General features: G+C 40.9%; 1 protein-coding gene across 1 annotated transcript; it reads right to left on the minus strand.

Annotated features, from left to right (window-relative positions):
• Positions 1-1,684: 1,684 nt before the first annotated feature.
• On the minus strand, positions 1,685-20,189 carry ccni (cyclin I). Its single transcript, XM_004538537.4, has 10 exons — positions 19,961-20,189; positions 18,126-18,285; positions 10,970-11,104; positions 8,412-8,486; positions 8,195-8,335; positions 7,809-7,937; positions 7,034-7,135; positions 3,973-4,105; positions 3,510-3,739; positions 1,685-3,090 (listed from the first exon to the last, which is right to left on the minus strand). Exons 2-10 carry the CDS (start codon positions 18,237-18,239, stop codon positions 2,896-2,898), a joined length of 1,254 nt encoding a protein of 417 aa, XP_004538594.1. The 5' UTR covers positions 18,240-18,285; positions 19,961-20,189; the 3' UTR covers positions 1,685-2,895.
• Between the last annotated feature and the right edge of the window lie 1,673 nt (positions 20,190-21,862).

The raw sequence follows: 21,862 nt of genomic DNA on the forward strand, positions 1-21,862 counted from the left end.
TGCCAAATCCTTACAGTAAACCTAACCTGTGAAAAATGAAGCACACCCCATGATTCAACAGCTTGTAGAACCACCTTTAGCAGCAGTGACTTAAGTAATCATTTTCAGCTTTCTCCACTCCCTCATCAGCAGCCAGGTCCAGGAAGAGGAAGATGGTGGAAAAAACAGAAACAAAACAAAGGGAGAATAAGTCCACCAATGCCAGAGAGACTGAAACAGTGCGTCTACCATGACGCTGTTCTGCCCTTTGATGTGATGAAGTTACAAGAACTCAGAGACTAACCGAGAGCTCGAGACAATACAGGGAACAAAGGTTAATGGCCTGTAATGACACCAGAGGCACAGAGCACACGAGAAACAAAAGAAAACCTGGGGAGGGCCCTCGTTTTAGTTTGGACTTGTTTCAAAGCTGCAGGTTTATGTGTGGGAGATCTCTGTTTGAGCTGCTTCCCTTTTATCTGTGTGCATACATGTGTAAAAACTAATCCGTGCAGCCTTTGCTCTCACAGCATTTTACAAAGTTCTGATTCTGGGACAGAATATAAGCTGGGCGGGGGGAGTGAGGAGGGGAAATCTCTTAAATATGCTGAACCCTTTTATTCTGGGATAATCAGCTGAAATAGTCTTAAGTTTTAAGGGATCAAGAACACAGTCCTCTGGGTCTTTTTGTTCCTAATATCTTGTTGCACGTGTTCTGAATGTTGTTTTCAAACCGCCTTTGTAGTTTATGTCACAGGTTTTATCTTTGCAACCTGATGAGCTAGGTCCTGCTGATACTACACGCTTTAGTTGGTTGTGCAGAAAGCACGTTTTTTATTCTTGAGTCAGTCTGCTGCCATGTTTGCTACAGTTCCAGCTGTGGAAAATTGAATATAGAACATTATTCAGTCTATTTGTGGATATATCATCTGTTAATAGATCTTCATTCCTGGTTTCTTTGAGAACATCTCTGGCTGAAGCAGATGGCACTCACTTCATCTGTGTTGTCCAGAAGAGTCAAATGATCGATGAGATGCTCTCCTTTTATGTGAGCGTGAGAGACGGTAAGAAAGATCACAAAAAGTCAGAGTTAACAAAGAAGGTTGATAACCATGGTGGGGTTTTAGGTTGGTTCCATCAAGCCAGCTAACACAAAGAAAACCTGTCTTCATCTTTTAAAGCACCTCAGTTTTCTGCACTTTATTTTACTTTCCCGTCTCTATTCACCCCACCAGCTCATCTTAAATCCTGAAACCTTCCCTAGCTATATCAAGTGTACTAATGGACAGATAGTTGATCCAAGATCTCCTAGCAAAAGCTTCCCTGAAGCAGACTCAGAGCTTGTGATTTATTACACCAACAGTACCTTCTCTGATTATCCCATAGGTCACCATATATTTAAGAAAAATGGACCCTTTTCCCGTTTTAATGTTTACCATGTCAGTGCGACCCACCTGGGCTTTGCTTTTGAATGTGGCAAAAAAAACAAAACAACCCAAAATGTTCAGAAACAAGATGACGATGGTAGAGGTTACCTTTCAAATATATCTTATACTTTGATTTTTAGTGTTGAAACGACATCAGGAGCTCGCCTTACTGCTTCTATAGCAAAGCCAAAGATCTCCGACAGCTCTGGGTATAACACTGTCCTTTTTTGCAGTTTGTGTGAAAGTAATCTGGAACAAATGGAAGACACAGCACATGCTCAGTTTCATATTCTTTATTTACTGGTGCCGTGGTGCGTTCAGGGACCTGGCATGGCCACCGGCAACTCCTACAGCAGGAACAACAGAGCTTTTTTTTCATGAAGGAAAATATACTGAACATGAAGGGATTTAAAAAAGCAAACCAAAAAAAAAAGTGTTTTAGCTTTGAACATAAAAGCAAAGATAGTCACTCAACTCCAAAGAAAAAACAGCTTAAAACACATATCTGTCTATTAATTTTAAGCAGCCGCTTAACCAAAAAACACAACTCAGGTTTGGGATCAATGTAGCTGGATAACAACATGTTAGCCAGGATAAGTTAAGCCAGAGTTGTTTTCTTTTTTTTTATTAACTCTCATGCATCACACCCAGATTGTTTTCTTACTTTTTCAAAGCACACAATCCACAAATAGCTGCTTTTCGGGCCCCAAACAAACAGTAAACGAACGTTTGGTGGCCGAAACACGCGTTCATTCAGTTGAGTGTCACAACAAGCTTGAAAGGAAAATAAATGTTTATATTAGCATCTTTTTAACAATCAGATTTTACTGAAAAAAAAATAATTCCCCCCCAACAGGGTGAAAAAACTACAGATAATCTACACAAACCTTCATACAGTTGATTCAGACTCTCTATGAATATGTTATAAATAGGCAGAGTGAGAAGGGACGGGATAAAAGTATAAATATATGAAAATAAAGACAAATATAAGGTGACAAACAGATGCAGGAAGTCAAGTCTAGGGTTTTTTTTTTCAGTATTTTCTACTTATAATTTTTTAGATTCTCATGTTTTGTGTTCAACAAATAGAATTAATAAGAACAGAGTAGCAGCGGCAGGTTTTTTAGTTTTTGAACGTTTAAATATTTTTTTGGGGCTCTGTTGTCCCCGCTGCAGGGGAGGATGGGAGCTGACTGCAGGCCACCCGAACAGCTTGGCATCACACCGAGTTGGGAGGGGGAGGGAGAGCGGGACGGGGGTCATTTCACCGCAACCAAAACAGTCTTAACCACTAACATCATCTTCTTTTTAGCGGCAACTCTGAATGGCAACTTTCCCTTCGGAGCTGCTACTTTTTACTCAGAATCTCTCAGGCTTACATTTTTTTTAGTCGGAAAGATTTATTTTTCTCTTCCACGACAGTTTCCTGAAAACAGGAAGATGATGTTGGCGTACAGGCGATTTTGGCAGACAGCTTCCTGTTTGGTCTCTAGGAGGCGCTGGCTGGCTGCAGAGGCGGGCAGGGGGAGGAGCTGCCTTCCTGTCGAGCTGGCAAAACTCCTCCTCCTCCGGCTATTGGCGTTTTTGCCCCTTCCTGGACGGCGGTGGTATTGGTGGTGGTGACGTCTTCGTTGTAGAGACGTTTAATGCCATCGTAAAAATCATCCACCTCCATCTCCTCCACCTGGACAGGGAGAGAGATATTTATTGCTACAGCTACTGATTCCCATATTCTGCTTATTTTCAGCTCCATATTTTTATTCTAGGGTAGCTTTGCATGATTCAGAGTTCAGAATAAGCCTCGTTTGTTCCTAGCTGAGCCGCCCAGTTCAGCCTCTGTTTGAAGCAGCCTCATTTAACTGCATTTCATCTCCTTCGAACTAACTTGTCTGAGTAATTCACCCTAGCAATTAGAATATTTGAACATCAGGTGGGTGGAGCTTCTGTGCCTATGAGGACCAGAGTGAGGCTTCTTGAGGCTTCCCTTCTGTCTGACATCATCAAGAGGAGAAAAAAAAGTGTAACAGTGCATATATGACAGGAAACAGAGGAAATAACAACAGGTCCAGCCTAATATCAAATGTGAGAAGAAAATAGAGTCACCTTGCGTTTGGTCGAGGCCTTGCAGCGCAGTGTGACCTTCTGCAGGTGATTAAGATGGCGGAGATGTTTGGGGGGAGAAAGCAGGGCTGGGATGCTGCTGTCTGCAGAGGAGGAGGAGGAGACACTCAAGGGCTGCTGGCTCTCCTCCTCTTCCCCACCATCAGCAGTAGACTGTGGGTGGGCAGAGGTGACATGGTCCCTGGAAGACTCGGTGGTGGAGGTGATGGTCCCTACAAAGGAGGACATCACAAATACAGCTCACGCCCTCTGATGCTAACACTTGCTTTATGAATATAAAATGTGGCTTACTAAGAAAACTTTTTTTTTTCTCCTCAGTGGCAAAACACTTTCACAGGTCCGAGTTGGTGACTGGCTCAGTAGCATAATGTGCTTCAAGAAAGATTTCAGACACTGTCCTCCAGCAAAATCTGATAAGCAGCTCTGATGTAGAAGTCAAACATACCCAGTGTGCAGCAGGGTGGTGTAGGCTGCGGGGGCTGGTAGATGTACACGGTGTTCGGAGGCAGGGGAGCTCTCAGTGTGGAAAGACTACGAGCCACCAGCTCACGGCTGCGAATCAGCTCAGAGCTGTCGATCTAAGGAACAGAGAGAGAGACTTATCTTTACACAAGCTCTGCAGCCCTGACCTGATGTGATGGACAGAAGCATGTGTGCTCGCCTTTAACTAGTAAAATTCAGTTTGATCACAGCAGCTTGTAAAATAGTCTTAACTTCTAGTGGAATCGTTCATGTTTGTGTTCACAATTTTTCATCCTCCTGCTACACAAAATCAACATTTTCTCATTTTAAAAGGTGAAAAAGTCCATACGTGGACAGGCTGCCATTGTTCGAGACATACGTGTCGTCATCTTTAATCTGTTCCCCGTTTAGGTTTGGTCAAAAATGACTTCATGCTTTGGCTTAAACTGCAGTGGTTGCCAATTTCTTTGTGGCCAAAGTGACGCATCGCTGCTTTATGTGGACAAAATACTACAGACGTGAAACGAAACTAAAAGTGTCTTGTTATAAAAAAAAAAAAAAGACGTGATAATTTATCTTTATCTGTACACACAAAGATTATGAGGATGCAGCTGCTTTGTTCACCACTTCTGAATGGCTGTCATGTGATCTGTGCTTTGTCGCTGATGGTCAGTTGACAGCAGTGATCGTGGCTCAAGAGTTGGGCGTTCGTCTTGTAATCAGAAGGTTGCCGGTTTGAGCCCCGGCTCCGACAGTCTCGGTCGTTGAGTCCTTGGGCAAGACACTTCACCTGTTGCCTACTGGTGGTGGTCAGAGGGCCCGGTGGCGCCAGTGTCCGGCAGCCTCGCCTCTGTCAGTGCGCCCCAGGGTGGCTGTGGCTATAATGTAGCTTGCCATCACCAGTGTGTGAATGGGTGGATGATTGTGTATAGTGTAAAGCGCTTTGGGGTCCTTAGGACCAAGTAAAGCGCTATACAAATACATATAGCAGACATACCAGGCTCCTGTTGCCTGGGTAACCCTCTAATATATTTACTGCCACACATCAAAAAGCAAAATCCAGCGCTCTCATTGGTAGTCACTTCAATTGTTCGCCTGGACATTCAGAAAACTTAAGGCTCGCCCACTGCACACCTCCAGGAATCTTTTCAAATGACGGTGCTTGACGCCACTGGGGATCACTTCCTGTGTGGACACCACTTACGCTCTGCCACTTTTCTCATCAAAAGTAAGAAGTAAAATTTATTTACGTATTCCAGTTAAAATCCCTTCATCCTACTTCAATAAGCATGTTACACGCCAATATAGAAAACACATAAAAATATTCCACCTTTAAAGTTCCTGGTTTCAGAACAGTGAATTTAATATCCATTTTTTTTTCCATTCATTTTTCATTCATTCGCTTCCGCTTATCCTTTTCAGGGTTGCGGGGGGTGCTGGAGCCTATCCCAGCTGTCATGGGGCGAGAGGCAGGGTACACCCTGGACAGGTCGCCAGTCTGTCGCAGGGCCAACACACAGAGACAGACAACCATTCACACCTAGTGGCAATTTGGATTATCCAATTAACCTATCCCCACTAACTGCATGTCTTTGGACGGTGGGAGGAAGCCGGAATACCCGGAGGGAACCCACGCAAACACAAGGAGAACATGCAAACTCCACACAGAAAGACCCCGGCCTGATGGTGGAATTGAACTCAGGACCTTCAGGCAACAGTGCTAACCACCGTGCCGCCCTGAATTTAATATATACAGTAAAATATCCTTTTCTGTATTTACGGGACAGAGCTGTTTTTCTGTTTCTTACACCTAGTCACATTTTTTTGTATTTTTGACAAATTACTGTAAAACAAGTCATTCGATGGAGATCCTCTCCATCCATCCTCAACCTTTTTTGAGCCACGGACCGGTTTATGTCCGACAATATTTTCACTGACCCGCCTTTAAGGTGTCGCGGATAAATACAACAAAATAAAACCAGTACCACTACCAAAAAAAGAAGATTTATTCATAACACACGGGAAAAGACCCAGGAAAACCGAGTTAACGATAAAAACAATAACAATAAAAACCCTGAAAACCATAAATTTCCCATTTCCCTACAGTTCTACTCTGATGAGCCATAAAGTAAAGAATGAGGTAAAAACAAAGATAAGGCTCTCCACAAATCTGTGTTTAATATGAGTGAGGTGACCGCGGGTGCCCTTTGTCTGACAACAGAGCTCTCCTCCTGAAAGTCATGATGCTCAGTAAAGAAACTGTTGCATTAGTTCCTCTCGTTTTTCCTCATAGTACTTCTTCCCTTCCTGCTGCAGTCATGCTGCAGGTGTAGCGCCCTCTGCTGGTATTTGTTTGCTCTTTTTTCCTCTCTGTCAGCCTGTTTGTCTTCCTGTCATCCAGAGTGAGTCATTGAAAAATAAATGACAAAACTAATTTAAGAAAAAACAAAACAAACAAGCAAAAACAGAAAAAACAAACAAACAACATAATTTGTTGGGGGTTTTTTTTGTTGGTTTTTTTTAATGCTAACAGGAACTTGGAAAGGAACTCAATGAACTTAATAAAACTTGAGGACCACAGTTTCCTTTTTGTTCAGCAGTTTAAAGTTCTACTTTCTTAAATGAGGTAAATGGTTTTACATCTGCAGCTGGTGCTTGGCTAAAGCCTCAAATGTCTTTCTTTGCCTATAGTTATTGGTCGTTTTTACTTAGGATGACAAAAACCAATCAGATTCCAGGTTTTTTATCATGCCACACCAGAGAAATATTGCACAATGTGTGTGTGTGCTTGTTTTTTTTTACTGAACTACTGAACAGCAAATAGAGGAACAAGCCTAACAGCTTTTACTTCCCCTCGCTGCTCTCTGACACATCTTGTATATTAAACATGGCTGCCCATCAGTGTAGACTAATAATGACATTGGAAAGCTAGAGTCAAATCCCAATCCCATAAAGAAGTTGTTCTAAAGAGGTCACACGAACGCCTGAAGTCTTCAGAGATAAACTGAACTATGACAGAGCTCCAAAGACTGACAGACTGATACCTGCGCCTTCCTCAGCAGCTCGATAGTGAGAGCCAGCCAGTCAGGACAGCAGTTCTCCAGCTCCAGGGTGAAGAGGGCCAAGGCCAGCATGGATCCTCTGAGCTATGGAAACACATGAGGGACAAACGTGCTCAAAAACCAAGCTCAAGTTAAGCTTACAAAATGACACATTAAATAAAAAGAGAAGTGAATCAAAGTGGAAATGTTAAAGGTTTGGTGCCATTAAATTGGTCTGGAGTCACAGCTTGTAACAGCAAATGTGTTTTATAAACACACTTTTGATAAATGACTGTGGTATGCTCTGTTTCCTATGATAAAGATTATTTTTGGTAAGTGTGGCAAGTTTGTGACCTGGTTCTTGCTCTGTAGGTTCTAGTCAGAGTGACCCTAGAGCTCACAGCAAATATTCAGAGCAGAAAAGAGCATCCATTGCAGCAGGACAAGATCAGATCTACACACCAGCAACCTGGCCAGTGAGCAAGCCAGCAGGGAAAACCTGTGACACTAGCCTGTTAGCAAAATAGTAGTAGGGGCTTTCCACTGTGGCGCGACTATAAGCGGTTATATTTATTGATTATTAACCCCTCAAAGACTCACTCTTAGCCAAGACAGGCCCTGACATTGAGGTCATAACACTGCATATATACATAAATATCATAATTTTATTATTTATTGTGTTATCTTAATATTTAAATGAAAAGTGGTATGAAAGGCTCCGTGCTGAAGGCATAATATCTTCAATCTGTAAAGTAAGAAATACTGAGTGTGTGTGTACCTGCATGAGTGTGTGGTCAGCCAGACAGTGGTAGAGTTGCTGAGTGAGCAGGGCGAGGTGCTGAGAGCGGTTAAGTCCCAACATGGAATCCAAGAACCCGGAGCGACACGACAGCACCATCGCGTGGAACTGGAGAGGAAGGAGAGGAAAAATTTATTGATCTGAATGAAGAAAAGAGAATCTGTGAAATTAACTGCAGACTGATTTGAATTGGAAGCAACAACAGCACAAAAAAGCACTTCTAAAAACTGGATTTAAGTGCATTAAAATAAAAACAAAGAAAACCGCAGGAATTTCTTTTTGCCCCCAGGTGTCACTAGCTGACTTTAATCACTTTAAAAAGTAATAATGTGTAAGCATTTGTGCTCGTGTGTGATTAGACGTACAATGTGCAGAAAGTCCAGCGCTGTGGCGGTGTGCAGGTCCCAGTTCAGTTTGTCCAAGATGATCCTCTCCATCCTCAGGATCTCTGAGGGAGAACAGCCGCACCCGCTGGAGGCGGCGAGCTCCTTCAGTGATGGCACACACTGGCAAACACACACACGGAGTCAGCTCTAACTGTCCTGATGCACTGCCTACAATCTAGTGTGTGTGTGTATTCACCTCATCCTCCTCACAGGTCTTGGCAGCCAGGAAGAAGCAGGCGATGGCAATGCAGCGCAGGTACTTTGGACGGGCCTGACAACAGTTAACATGATTTATCAGTTACGTATAATTTAAGGATTATATGTTTAATCAATCTGAAAAACCTTTCACCATCTACTCTCCGGGTTCACTTTTAGCGACTATTCTGGTTCTTCCAGGAGAATATCAGAGTGTTCCCAAACCAGCCGAGAGACTTAAGGGCCTCATTCATGAATGTGTGCTTAACCATATGTATGAGTGTTTTGCACACAAATCTGTGATTCATCAACATTTTGTTACCTGAATTTGTTTTTTTACTTTACCTTGTTTGCAAGGTCAGTCCCGTCTTACAGAGTTTTCACACATCTTTAAAGTCATTCTACTGCTGCCACCACCAAAAATAACAAGAATAACTCTGGACTAGAAGAGTCAGGGAAACTACCAATCCTCTGACTGATCGATGAGCTGCCAGCCCTGTTTCGTCAGAGGGGATTTCTGTATTGCTCTTAATCTGGTCCCTCACTCAGGACTGATTTTCCTTAGGAGACCCTATCAGGGGCAAACTGCCCCTGACATCATGGTTCCTGGGATCATTCGGGCAGGAACCCGAATGATCCTGCCCCTCCACTTCCAGTTATTGCTTACCAGTTGGAAGGGACTGAAGTGAGAAAGGACAGGTGCACTGGTGCAGTGCCTGCAGTAATATGAGCAGTATACCAGTTGATTGTGGTGAAAGCAAATCTGTTAATTTGCCAGTCGAAGTACACTCCCGCCCTCACCTGTGGTCATCAGCTGTGAGTAGAGACAGAATGAGGGGGGGCTGAGCTCCCAGAGATGGGCTGAGCCAGGCACAGAGTAGAGCTAATACTCCTCTGGCTAACAGAAGCCATGTTTCTATCCTCTGCTTACTGTATCTGAGTCATTCCAGTTCCAAAGTATCCAAATGTATCTTCAACTGAGGACAGGCCAAAATGTCCACGATTCCAAGGTCTAAAGCTACTCATGAAGATAGCCACAAGCACACACAGATACAGTGTTAGGTAGTGTTTGCGACCACAAATAAACAGAAACCAGCTCCTGATAAACCTCAGTGAGAAACTTCCTGTCTGTGTGGAGGGATGCTGACGGGACAATTGGAGCTCACGCTTCCTGTTCCTGTATGAACACACACCGTCAGCTATGAGGCAGGAAATTTAAAGAAAAATCAAGAACGTTCTGACATTGCCCCTCCTAACAAGCTGAGGTCTTGTCAGAAGACCTCTGTTCCCTTTACAGTCTGCTTCCTTTGTGTGGTCTTACACTTGAGCAGCAGATTTCAGCTCCCACACATAAAAATCAGACATTTTCTAGTCCATCAGAGTAGACAAACAGCCAAATAAATGCTGTGTTTACAATAAAAAGATTGCACCTTAATGCAAATTAGGGAATATAGATTTTATCTAACATGATACATTTAATCTAGCCTAATGATTTCAAGTTCAGAGAGAAAACTGCGTAACACTAGGATCATAGGATATTCATAGTATTTTCATATTCTGGAGTATCTGGAGGAAACCAGAATTACAGAGATGTTATCACTCTCATTCATGATTTTGGGCTACGTGAGGCCGCTGAGGAATAAAAAGGACTTTAATAAATGTTATGCGTTTTATAATAGTGGCAGTCTGAACATCAAGACCTACATTCACTCTGTTGTTAATAAGATGACCTTCATTGGTGGCAGAGTCCGATGTTTATCTGCTGTATGTCATATCTGAGTTTCAGTATCCTGATAAAGGTCTAAGACTGACAAACGTTTGATTGTAGTGAAGATTTCTTTAGAACAAATGAAACCAAACAACAATGAAGAAAAAGAAATGTCTGTCATTTGATATATGCTTACAGGAAAACACCATCAACGCGAGCCTTAAAAATGACTTTACACTTTTAGTTTGTTTCCCAGAAATGTGTATTCCCCAATTGACTGATGAGTGGTTGCTGGAGGCTGTTGTTAGGTGCACCAAAAACACAATGGCAATTGCAGACTACTGTGCTTGCAGAGTTCTGGCAACAGCAAGACATAACTTTTACTCTGAAGGCAAATTAATGCTAAATCAATGGTTTGGAAATGATTTTGTTTGATGGTTAAATTTTTTCCTTTTGTAGTCGTCAACTGTCTGCGAGCTCCCTAAACTGGCAGCTAGCCATCAGACCTTTGACAAGCCCAGTCTTAGACAGGCTCTAAAACCATCAAGTGTTCTTGCAGGAATGATTAGTTAGTTAGGCAAACATAGCCTGCTTTGTAGCATAAGTTGCCATGGTGATGGCACGAAGTGAAGTAAACGATGTAAGTGAAGTGAATGGCTCTGAAATCTTAAACCCTCCCTTAAACACACATTTTTCATTCACTTACTGTCTGTTTATTATGAGTTCTATTACATTTACTTTTTAAAAGATTCCCTACACTCAGATTTTCTGATTGGAGGTTTAGGTTGCTCTCTGCAAACCCTCACATGCTAACAGCAGGATTTACAGCACACCTGTTGCTCTCTACATACCTTGATGGGAGCGAGAAAGCGATCCAGGATGCTGACAGCTAACACCAGCGTCTCTGGGTACAGCTGCAGCCTGCCATGGACCTCCGTCAGCCAGCGCACCGCCTCGTCCCGCTGGGCCGGGGAGATGTCTGTATCCTGCAGACAACAAAAAAACCAAAACATTAAGACTGACTCAAGGGTTCGATGTCATTCATTATTCCCTACAGCAAAGTATGACACTGTGCAATTTTTATTTATATATTTTCATATTATTTGTGAATGGGTGGATGACTGGATATGTAAAGCGCTTTGGGGTCCTTAGGGACTAGTAAAGCGCTATATAAATACAGGCCATTTACCATTTACCATTTTATTTAGAATTTTTTAAAACTTGTTTATTTTATGTTTTGAAAGCTACTTAAATGTGTTGTATTTAATAATAACTATTAGTAGTCATCTTCCATTACCATTTCTACAACGCAGTCCTGCAGAAACACTGAGGTTTAAGCCCAGCGTTATACCCAACACTGAACTATTTGTGGAACAAAGTTGGAAAAAACAAACAAAGAAATTGGAAATCTTGCAGAGCCTTTTTTTCCTCAAAGACTTCCTCGACAGGGCAAAATGGGGTTAGACAGCAAACTGGAATCTGATTTCAGGTATTTCAGGACAAACTTGAGGCTTCTGCGACTGACATACTTCCACTAAAGGGCCAAACAGGATCCTAAATCAGCTTGGCAGGCGGATTAGACTTGCCAGCAGATCTGCCTCAAAAACATTCCAAGAATTCCTTCTGTAAAGCATCTGAGAACTGAAAGAATTCACCAGCTGACGCACCCTTCTCACAAGTTTGTAACACTAAGATAAAATGGGTTTATATGCCATGCACAGGCTTTCTGTTTGGAAACTCCACTGGATTTTTAATTTGTTAGTTGGTTGAATGGTTCAACATTCAACCATTTAACGGCATTTATGTTATAATTACTGCAGAATGAAAATAACCCTGCAACAAAATCTGTTAAAGCATGACGACACACTGCAAAACCCATGTGCACAATAATAAACTGTACAATATATATGTCTACTGAGCCACTTATTCGACCTTTGCTGTGCTTTAACAAGCCATCTCATTGTTTTATTATTCTGCAGTACAATGAATTTACTGGACTAATTTGCTGCTTTTTCAGCCCCTTTATTGTATGATATTTGGCTACAGTGGTTTAATTTAGTCTTTCCTGCAATTCTGTGTTGTCATATTTCATTTTATGGAGCTCCTTGACTTTATTTAAGCTATTAAAGTTTCTGTTGCTGTAACAAAGAAATGTAACGACTTTTGGGAAAAACAAAGCGCATCCTTATTATAAACGAGTAGAAAATGTGCAGGTCTGACATATAAAACCAGGTGAAAAACTGCTTTAAATGAAGATAAAGGAGAAATAATGTTTCAAAAGATGGATTTTTTTTTTTAGCCAAATCCTACTATCATACGGTGACCATATTTTGATTTCCAAAAAAAGAGGACACTTGGCGCAGTCATGAAGAACTTTAATAATAGTGTTTGCTTAAAAAAACTTTTACATATTTAAACGATGCCTTCTCTGTGTGGTTAATGAATGGGGAAATAAAAAAATGTCATATAGGCTTTTACAAGTCATCAAGTGCAAAAAAAAAAGAAAAAAAAAAAAAGAGGACGATTGGTCACCCTATACCAGAGGTGGGCAACTCCAGGCCTCGAAAGCTGGTGTCCTGCAGGTCCAACACAGTGGATTTAAATGGCTAAGTTACCTCCTCAACATGTCTTGTAGTTCTCCAGAGGCCTGGTAATGAACTAATCATTTGATTCAGGTGTGTTGGCCCAGGGTAGCATCTAAAACCTGCAGGACACTGGCCCTCAAGGCCTGGAGTTGCCCACCCCTGCCCTATACTATCATTAACAAGTAGAGATTTTTTTTTCCCACCCATCCATCTATTCTTTGCTACACTTGTCAACTGTTCATCCTCTTGTGTTGCTGAGCATCAGCTGCCTTAATGTTGTTTCATATTCAGTGTTACCAGCTTGTCCTCTTGGCTTTCTGTGTGTGGACAATTATTAATATGTATTACCAAACCTTTTAACTATCACTCTACAGGGCCGAACCCTAACACAAATTCTGACCATTTAAAAACTCTAAAACAGAGTCTTAACCCCTAAACAGGCATTTTGACACCTGAAAGTTTAATCACTCTGATGGACTAAAAGTTACATTGGTTCATAAAAGAGAATTGGACACATTTGATCTAACCTTTCCTCTTTGGTGACAAAACACAGATTACAAAGCACAATATAATTTTAGTTTATAGTTCAGAGCTTTTTACTCCTGTCGCACTAAAGGTTTTGAGATTGCTACAGTGCTTAAACCATCAAACGGCACTAAAAACCTCAACAGCAGCAAGTTTCTACAAAAACAATGACCCTGTTAACACCCAAACATCAGCAGGACTCATTACAGTCAGGCATCTGTGCATCAGACATGAGCCAAAAGTTCATTTGTGTGTGAAAGTGGTTTGACAAAGGTGGTAATTACATTTCAAAGCTGCCATTAACTCCAAATTACCAGACACTGTAACTACATGTAATAGTCAGTTATGTGCTAAAACTGACACTAACCTAAAGGGGACATTTTTATATATTCCTGTACTCTACTAAAGTGGAGTAGTTCAAAATAACTTTAGTCTCTCTTACCGCTAGAGTACTTTAGTTCATCTTCTATCTAAAACGAACCATTTTAACTGGCTACCCTCGTCATCAAAAACAGCAAGTGGGAGGGGCTTCTGAGCCTCTATGATATCACAGAAAATCAAGAGTAGAAAAAACTTTCAAACCAAGCGTTCACAGCAATCTGAAGCCTGAGGTTTTGTCTCACAGGGATCACTTGTAGATATACTGATGTTCACTTCTGGAACTATAATCTATATGTATATGAAAATAAAGGACAGAGCACAATAGATCCACTTTAAACCTGCTGGTGAATGTACTGGACTGGCCATTAAATGGTCAATTTTCAGAATGAACCAGAATTTAAGATATTTTATTTTTATTTTGATGTTTCCGTGTTTAAATGAAATCCTATAACAAAACTTAAACATTTCTGATTCGTCACATAGCTTCTGTAAGTAAGTGGCTTACAGTTTCCAACACTGGACTTGCAGGAGAGGCCAAAGGTCAAAGCACAGCTGAATGCACCAGCCAATTAATCTGCAACGTGACACCATCTGGCCTCTCAGCTCTTGACTGTCCAAACTAAAAACAACTGGCCTACTTCCATCTTGTTTGTACTGGCTGGACACAGAAGACAAGCTCAGTCAGAGGCTAAGGGAAGTAACCCAGACACCAGCTTAAATTAACTTCTTTCATCTCTCTCTAACAATTCACTGGCTACATAGTCTCTGCAGTGTCTTCAGGGTAACTTTGGCCAGCCATCCCTTATCATTAATATCAGAGGGATGGTCAAGGCTTCCTGTAACTTCCTGCAGGGTGTGCCAGTCAAGTTAAGAAACTCATCAAATTTTCCAATCTAAAAATGCTTTTTACAAAAAATTACAAATGCCAAAAAGCTACACAACACAAGACTGTTAGCCCAGAAATTCACCACCAAGTCTGGATTTACTTTTATCCGAAATGACTAAAGATCTCCAAAAGGCATCTGTGAAGGTTCTCAGTCATCCAGGTCATCATAGTCTAAGGAGCTTGGAAAGAAAAGCGTCTGGACATCTTTAAGTTGCTTGAAGACGTTTCACTTCTCATCCAAGAAGCTTCTTCACTTCCAGGGTCAAACGGTGGAGAGTCCCAGATTTACCCAGATTTAGTCCCAGATGTTTCATTGACTTTTTGCTTAGTGACTTTTGCTCGCTGTGACTGTAGTGTTTGAGCACCCCTCTTGTTTTTACACCCTGATTAGACCGACTGCCTCCTTGACCTCTAACAGTGGGCTCCACACCTGCAAACTGGGCTAAAGGCACTGATAAACATCATAACTATCTGTTACATCATTTGCTGGAGTTTACTGGCCTCTGTGTTATCAGCTCAGTACTACAAATGAGCTTGGCAGATGTCAAAATGAAGGTTTTTGTCAACCAGAAGTCACGGCCGCTCTCAGTCAGAATTTTTTTCTATTCAACTTTCACTTTTCACATGATAAATGTCTGTTTGAGCCCCACTTCTTCATCTGCATTTATTTCGCCTTCTGGATGCCTGATGCAGACAGGGGAGATCTACCCCTCCCAACCCAAATTGGGAGGGGTAGCTCTAGAGGTGACTTTCTCCCTTTTACCCTTCCAAACTAAAATCCCTGCAGTATAAAATGACCTTTCAACACGTTTCTAGCTTTTCCACACAGAGACAGTGGTTGACACACTAATTCTTGACCTTCTTCCGCATTTAAAATAAGACTCAGCCAGATGTTTCTCTAAATATAGCCCCAGTTAGTTGTTGTCTAACCCTAGCTCCCAGGATTTAGCTCCCAAAACATCTTGCTATCTCCAGATAGCTTCTGATGGGTCCTGTTAGCTCCCTTGAACTCCTTGTTGATGCAGCAGTAGGTGAATCTGAACTGCAAACTTTCAGTAGAAAAGTTCTATTTTATCCTTTTCTTTGCTACAAACTAAACGATAAAAAGGATGTTTCATGTTTATTGTGTTCTGTGCTTCTCTCATATAACCTAGTCTTTGTATTCTCGTATACATGGACTGTTAAATCATCTCAACTCAGCTACTGTTTTTCAATATGCTAGGTAAATAAATAGGTACTTCAGCTCTAATCTGAATACTTCTGGCCATGACGTGTGCCTGCTCCAGCGCACGTAACCATGGGACCATAAAAACACCTGAGTCACCTAATGCAGGTGATGTTATGTATGTTATCATGACTACCGCTGCATTGCTCTCTGGGTGTATTTGGACAATGGTATCAGCACTCAGCAGACAAAAAAGACAAAACCTTCTGTATTTACCAAACAGGGTGATACCTGAGAGAACACCTCCACCTTCAACAACAACAAAAACCTCCACCCGCTGGAAAACACAACAACCGAGACACGTGACAGGACTGAACTGAACTGAAAAATATGTTAGTAAGGAATCAAAATCCACCACAGCACCACACGGGGATTATTGACCCAGGTCATGACCCGAGACAGAGGAAAAAGGTCACCTGAACCTGTCAACCCAGCACAAGGTTCATGCTGCTTGTTTGAATAACCAATCCTATTTCACTAACTAGATAACGTGTTTTTGAAGAACATACCTGAACTAGTTGCTAGAGACATATGCCTAATATTTAGCTAAATAAGACTAAGCTGACACTAATGCTAAACTTAGATTGGGCTTAAAGTAGAGAGGAAATACAAAAAAAACAGAATATATCTAAATTGAACTAAACTAGGTACAGCTCATGTTATAAAGGCATGTAGGAGGGTTATTCTTGACTAAAATAAATCTCCATTTTCTAAACATTTTCTTATTTTTGACCATCTGATAAACAGAACTGTGCAATATCCTAGGTAAGTGACATCATGTGAGAACATGCACATACACTGGGCGAGACCACCTGAGGGTGTGATGAAACAACACCTCTGTGACGTCAAATAACGACATGTTGAGACGTTCCCAGTAAACGGGGCGAGACCAGCTGGGCCGAGTGACTGTTCAGTGACTCAACGCCATGTTTCTTCTGCCCTGCTGCTTTGTGATTACACAGTGTCTGTCTATGATAATGTCTGGGAGCAGACTACTCTCTGCAACTCCATTATCAACATGCTGATATGGCACCATTCGAGAGCCATAAAAAAATGACAATCATTACATAATCAACAGAAATCAAGTCAGTTTTGTTGGACCTGTGTTGTCTCTGAAAATTTGAACTTTGAGTCGCCTAACACATTAAACCTGTCCGGTATTATTTGTCCAATATTTCAGTGCTGATATTTAAAGACCTTTCAGTGCCGACCCCTTGGCCTGCGCCTCTATAAATTGAACTAGTGCCAGCTCTTTTCAGTAGCCTCGTCTTAAATTCTTGGCTCTATATTTCAGTGTGTAGATGGAAACCCAAGCCTGTGCGAAAGATTACATAAGATGGCCAGTGAGGGCTGAGGCCTTGTGGCAGTAAAGCTCACTAAAGAACCTTTTAGGCAGCCTGTAAAACATTCACCTCTTTGTTTCCTTTAGGATGGATGGATTTACAGATACATATACTAGTTTCTCTTTGTCATTTACCTGCATCCTTAAGCTTCTCCCTCTCTATCTGCACGCCTCACTTACAGTTCTCCTGCTGCATGTGGGAAAGTTGTGTCATTTCACACTGCATTTGTGAATGAGGAGGTCCCAGAATAAGGAAAATGTGCTAATCAGGTGGGTTAGTGAGATAAAAAGGCAACAGATTACAAACACAGTTCTTGGAGGCAGTTGAATATTTACTTTGATTATTTTTGCCATATATCTCCGTTCCAGTGGTAGTTGTTCATATTAAAACTGACTGAAGATTAAAACAATGTTGTCAGCGTATGTAAAAAAACACATTCCAGTGGACCAAAGCTTGCGCTTCACACTATTTCGAAGTAATCTGTCTTTTAAAGAAGAAACACATTTTTTCCTTTTAAACAGCTGAGATGTAGCTATACACGTTTGCCTTCGTGTGCACAGATTTGTGGATACTCTTCCACTCTCTATATCTGTGAGCCCCACTCACTCACGGTCTTCTCTTGATGCATGGTGCTAACAATATATTTGTTGCACAGAATGGAAGAAGCTGGGAAAGGCAAGCCAAGAACCGAGAATCCCAGCCAAGCAATGATGCAAACAACCAATTTTTCCAGTATTTCCAATGTTTATTATCTCAGCTTCACTGTCTACAAATACCTCTCATAACTATGTGAGAAAAATGTAGTTTATTGAATTTTCTGATGTATAAACTGAAAATAGTTCACGAATCCCAAGCTAAAAACCATCGGATAGACGAGCCAACAATAACCCTCATTATTCTGCTTTAACTACCAACAGCACCAACTCTAATGGAAAACATGCTATTAAATATAAATTTGCTGTAGTGCAATTCCCGTACTGGTTTTTCCATGTCAAATCATAATAGTTAGCTATGTGAATACATCAGTTAAATAAACAAGGGTGACTTGAGGAAGCATATCACCTGTGATGAAGGCTTCTTTGGCACGTAGACCTTCCACATCTTGGCTTCCCTAGAGGCGGCCTTTTCCAAAAGAAAAGACAGCCTCTGGCGTCCCCAGGGTTCGGTGAACTTCATTGTGTCCTCCCTGGGCTGAGCCTACCTCCCCACTGGATACAGCTACCTGTACAATTGGAGGGGCAAAATATCAGAACATTGCCACCAAGAGGGACTGCACCGGTGCTTTTATACTCACAAAACCACCTTTAAGATATAATTTTTAAGGACCACAAATGTGGTTTTCCAAAGCATACGTCTTTATTTTTCAGTGAGGGATTAAAAACAAAGAAGTGACAACATTTACTGAAGGTGGCAAACACAGTCATGAGTCCACCGTCTAGGCTTCTGGCTTCTTCAAAATTGAATAAATTGAACCCTGAGGAGCTGATGATTATATTCCACTTCTGTCTTACGTCACCTATTTCTTACTAAATGTATCTTGTTCCCTGCAGCTGTCCTAAATGTCCCTTTTATATGTGTACATCATTTTTAATGGATTCAGAAAGAGATTATTAATTATTAATGGTCATAACAATAAATTAAAAACAAAAAAAATATTATTTGCAAATTACACCATTGCTCTTGTCATTTTGAGCTTTTCAAATATGGACCTCAAAACAGCTGATGTCACATGCCCATGGGCGACTTAATTGTTGGTTACATCCATATAATTAATTTTTTTTTCAAATGCTTTAATTTTGTATGTGTAATTTTATCACTTTAAACTCTAAAGAAATTAGACATTTCCCCCCTGTTATTTGACTAATCTCAGAAAATATACTGTAAATTTACCACGGGAATTTCTAAAATGCATTATTTTCCCTGTGCTTTTGCCACTGTAATTTCTAAAGATTTTTTTTTTTTTTTTGCAATTTATCAAGATTATTGTTTTCTGTAAATGTACTATTTTAATCTCTGAAAATATACACAATCTCTTTATTATGGCTCACTTTAATCTCTGGGTTAAAAAACAAATCTATAACTTTAGCATTCAATCTCTAAAAAGGTTCCGTTTTCCACCTGTACTATTACTAATATAATTTCAAACTACACGTATTTTTTTTGTCATTTTATTAATTTTATATCCGTTTTTTCCTGCAAATTTACTGCTTTAATCTATGAACATTTTTTACCCTCAGAAAACATACCAAGTTCCTGTAAATTTACCATTTTAATCTCTCAAAAATGGAGAACAATTTTTATCTAAATGTATTGTTTAACCGTCCGAAAATATAAACGTTCTAACCCTACATTTCCTATAAGGCTGTGGATCAAATTCAGGGCCGTGGGTGTTTTTGGGGGGTACTGAAGCTCCTGGAGATGCTTAAACTTTGACCTTATCGATCTGAAACGTTAGCTTTGAACCTAGCTAACCGTAATCACATCAGTCACCGTCTAATCTATGACAAACTGAAATCAAACAATTTCTCATTTTATCGGGAAACTACCGTGAATATCCAACTGGGAAGTCCCTTTCACTTCGAAGCACCTAGGCTTCAGGAGCAGGTGTATTACCGACCATTTCCTTATGATATAACCAAGGATCCGGCTATCTTCTGGAGCTGAGCTAATCTGACGTGGCTAGCTGTTCGCTAGCTGACGTAACATGCTATTACTTATATATTCGCTCTTGTTTAAAAACACAAACATAGTTGAAAATGTTGCTCGCTACTCTCCACTATTGTGAAACAAAAACAGCTGCGGTGCGTAAAAGAGTCTCCAGACTGCGTTAACAACACAGCAGAGACATTTAAATGGCTGAGTCAGATCCAGTAAGTAGCCGGAGCCTGGAGCCTTACCTCCCCTGCGAAGCGGAGAAGACCGCAGTTGGGTTTCATCCGGTCCACTCGGTTCAAGGACGAGAGAAAAGGGTGAAAACGGGTACCCGCACTTCACTTTAGTCGTCCATCGTGATTCGGGATAAAAGGGGGTTGTTGTATATAAAATATATAAAAATAAAAGAACGGAATATAGACTGATACGTCTACTTCCGAGGAGGGGACTCGGGGGGAAGAGCGAAACACAAAGTCTCCGCCCACCTCCACGCCGAACGGGAATGCAAAACAATCAAACCTTCAGCAGAGGGTCACGGTCATACTAATAGATGTACCTTCAGGGGGAGTTTGTTTAACAGTTTACAGTGAACCTAGTGTACTCAAGACCATCTAAGATCACCTGTGAGATGGATTCAGCATAGCTTCTACATATGTAGATGCAACCCTGTTTAAAAACACAAACAGCACCACTTTATACTGCATAGGGAGCCAGTGCAAGGCTGCTGACACTGGAGAAATGTCATCTCTCTTTTTTGTCCAAGTCAGTAATCAGGCTGCAGCATTTTGCACTATTAATACACTAGCAATAGATGATTGATTAACTCTAGTGTACAGTGCATTAAAGGAACAAAAGTAAACATAACTCTTTTATATTAAATAAATAATAATTAAATTAAATTTAACAAAAAGATTTTAGTATGTGTTGTAACAAAAGTAGTTAAAGAGTCCAGTTTATCTGTTAACCCCTCAGTAAATAGTCAAGGGACAAACAATATCACCTGCAAAAAACGTTGTTTTCTTGTTTTTTAAAATATATATCGAATATGCACTTTCTTACAAAACAGTGATTTCTAAGCTTCACAGCTAAATGCAACTGTAAATGATCTGCATGGCAATGACTCGAGAGGTTATGTTGACAAATAACTGGAGGTAGAGAGAACATGTAAAAAGAAAAAAGAACAGGCCCCAAGACAGACCCTTGTATAACTCTAGATGTAAAACTGAAATTAGTTAAGAGGCAAACCTTTGACTCCTACAGTATGAAAAGCAGCTTTCAAGTCCAGCAGAAAAAAAGCAGAGCAACCACCAGAATCAGCACCAATTACAATATTGTTTGTGAAAGGACCGAAACCCGACTGAAAGGACTAGAAAGGATGACAGTTGAGTAAAAACAGAGTTGTGTCAAATCTTAGCTCGTCACAGATTGTGTTTAAGAGAACAGAATCAACACAAAGCTTCTTTCTGGATGTTTCTGTGGGAGTTTACAAGCATTTGTCCCAGGAAAGACTCCATTATGTGGTTAAAAACAAAAGAAAAAGGCTGGGTCTTTCTCTGGTAATCTTCTGTGGGCCAGCGTAACCAAACCGTACTGATCAGTGTGCTGAATGCGAAGTTCATCGTGGACTTTTCTGTGACTCTGAGTCTGATGTATGGCAGGGATTTATGGTGTGTTTCCTACCAGCGTGTGGGAAGTGGTGGTTCCTCAAAAGCAGCTCCAAAGTAAATGCTGACGTAAGGGTTGACTTCTGCCTTTTAAGATGACCATGCACTTTATCATTGACACAGACAGCCAGACAGAAGTACTGATATCATTAGTGGTCTGACTAACAATCTTATCACAGATAAATGAAATTTTAATGCAACTTTCCAGCAGGAAACTGCAAACAAACTACTTTTTTTGGCTTCTGAGGGTTTTTAACAAATATATTTTTCTTTCTTTGCTTAAGCTGTCTTCTCTCGGGCAAGAGGAAAGAAAAGCTCCTAAAAAGTGGTCTAAAATAGACATTTAAACGTTCATTTACGCATTATCTAATGGAAATGTATGTAAGTTAGTGCATATTTAGATATCCCTTACCCACTGATATTTGCATATCAATGGATTCAGCAGTCACACCTTTCAAGCAAACCCTGGTTGGTTTCGCCACC

The sequence above is a fragment of the Maylandia zebra genome, linkage group LG7 (genome assembly GCF_041146795.1).
Source record: "Maylandia zebra isolate NMK-2024a linkage group LG7, Mzebra_GT3a, whole genome shotgun sequence".
In the NCBI taxonomy this organism is placed as follows: Eukaryota; Metazoa; Chordata; class Actinopteri; order Cichliformes; family Cichlidae; genus Maylandia; species Maylandia zebra.

What these genes read in the sequence shown, in the direction of transcription:
- ccni (XM_004538537.4), bottom strand. Translation starts at nt 18,239, where the DNA reads ATGAAGTTCACCGAACCCTGGGGACGCCAGAGGCTGTCTTTTCTTTTG. An exon ending in GCTTTCTCGCTCCCATCAAG is followed by an intron (nt 8,487 to 10,969) that starts GTATGTAGAGAG and finishes AACTGTTGTCAG; the next exon opens with GCCCGTCCAAAGTACCTGCG. An exon ending in ACCACCCTGCTGCACACTGG is followed by an intron (nt 3,740 to 3,972) that starts GTATGTTTGACT and finishes CCTCCTTTGTAG; the next exon opens with GGACCATCACCTCCACCACC.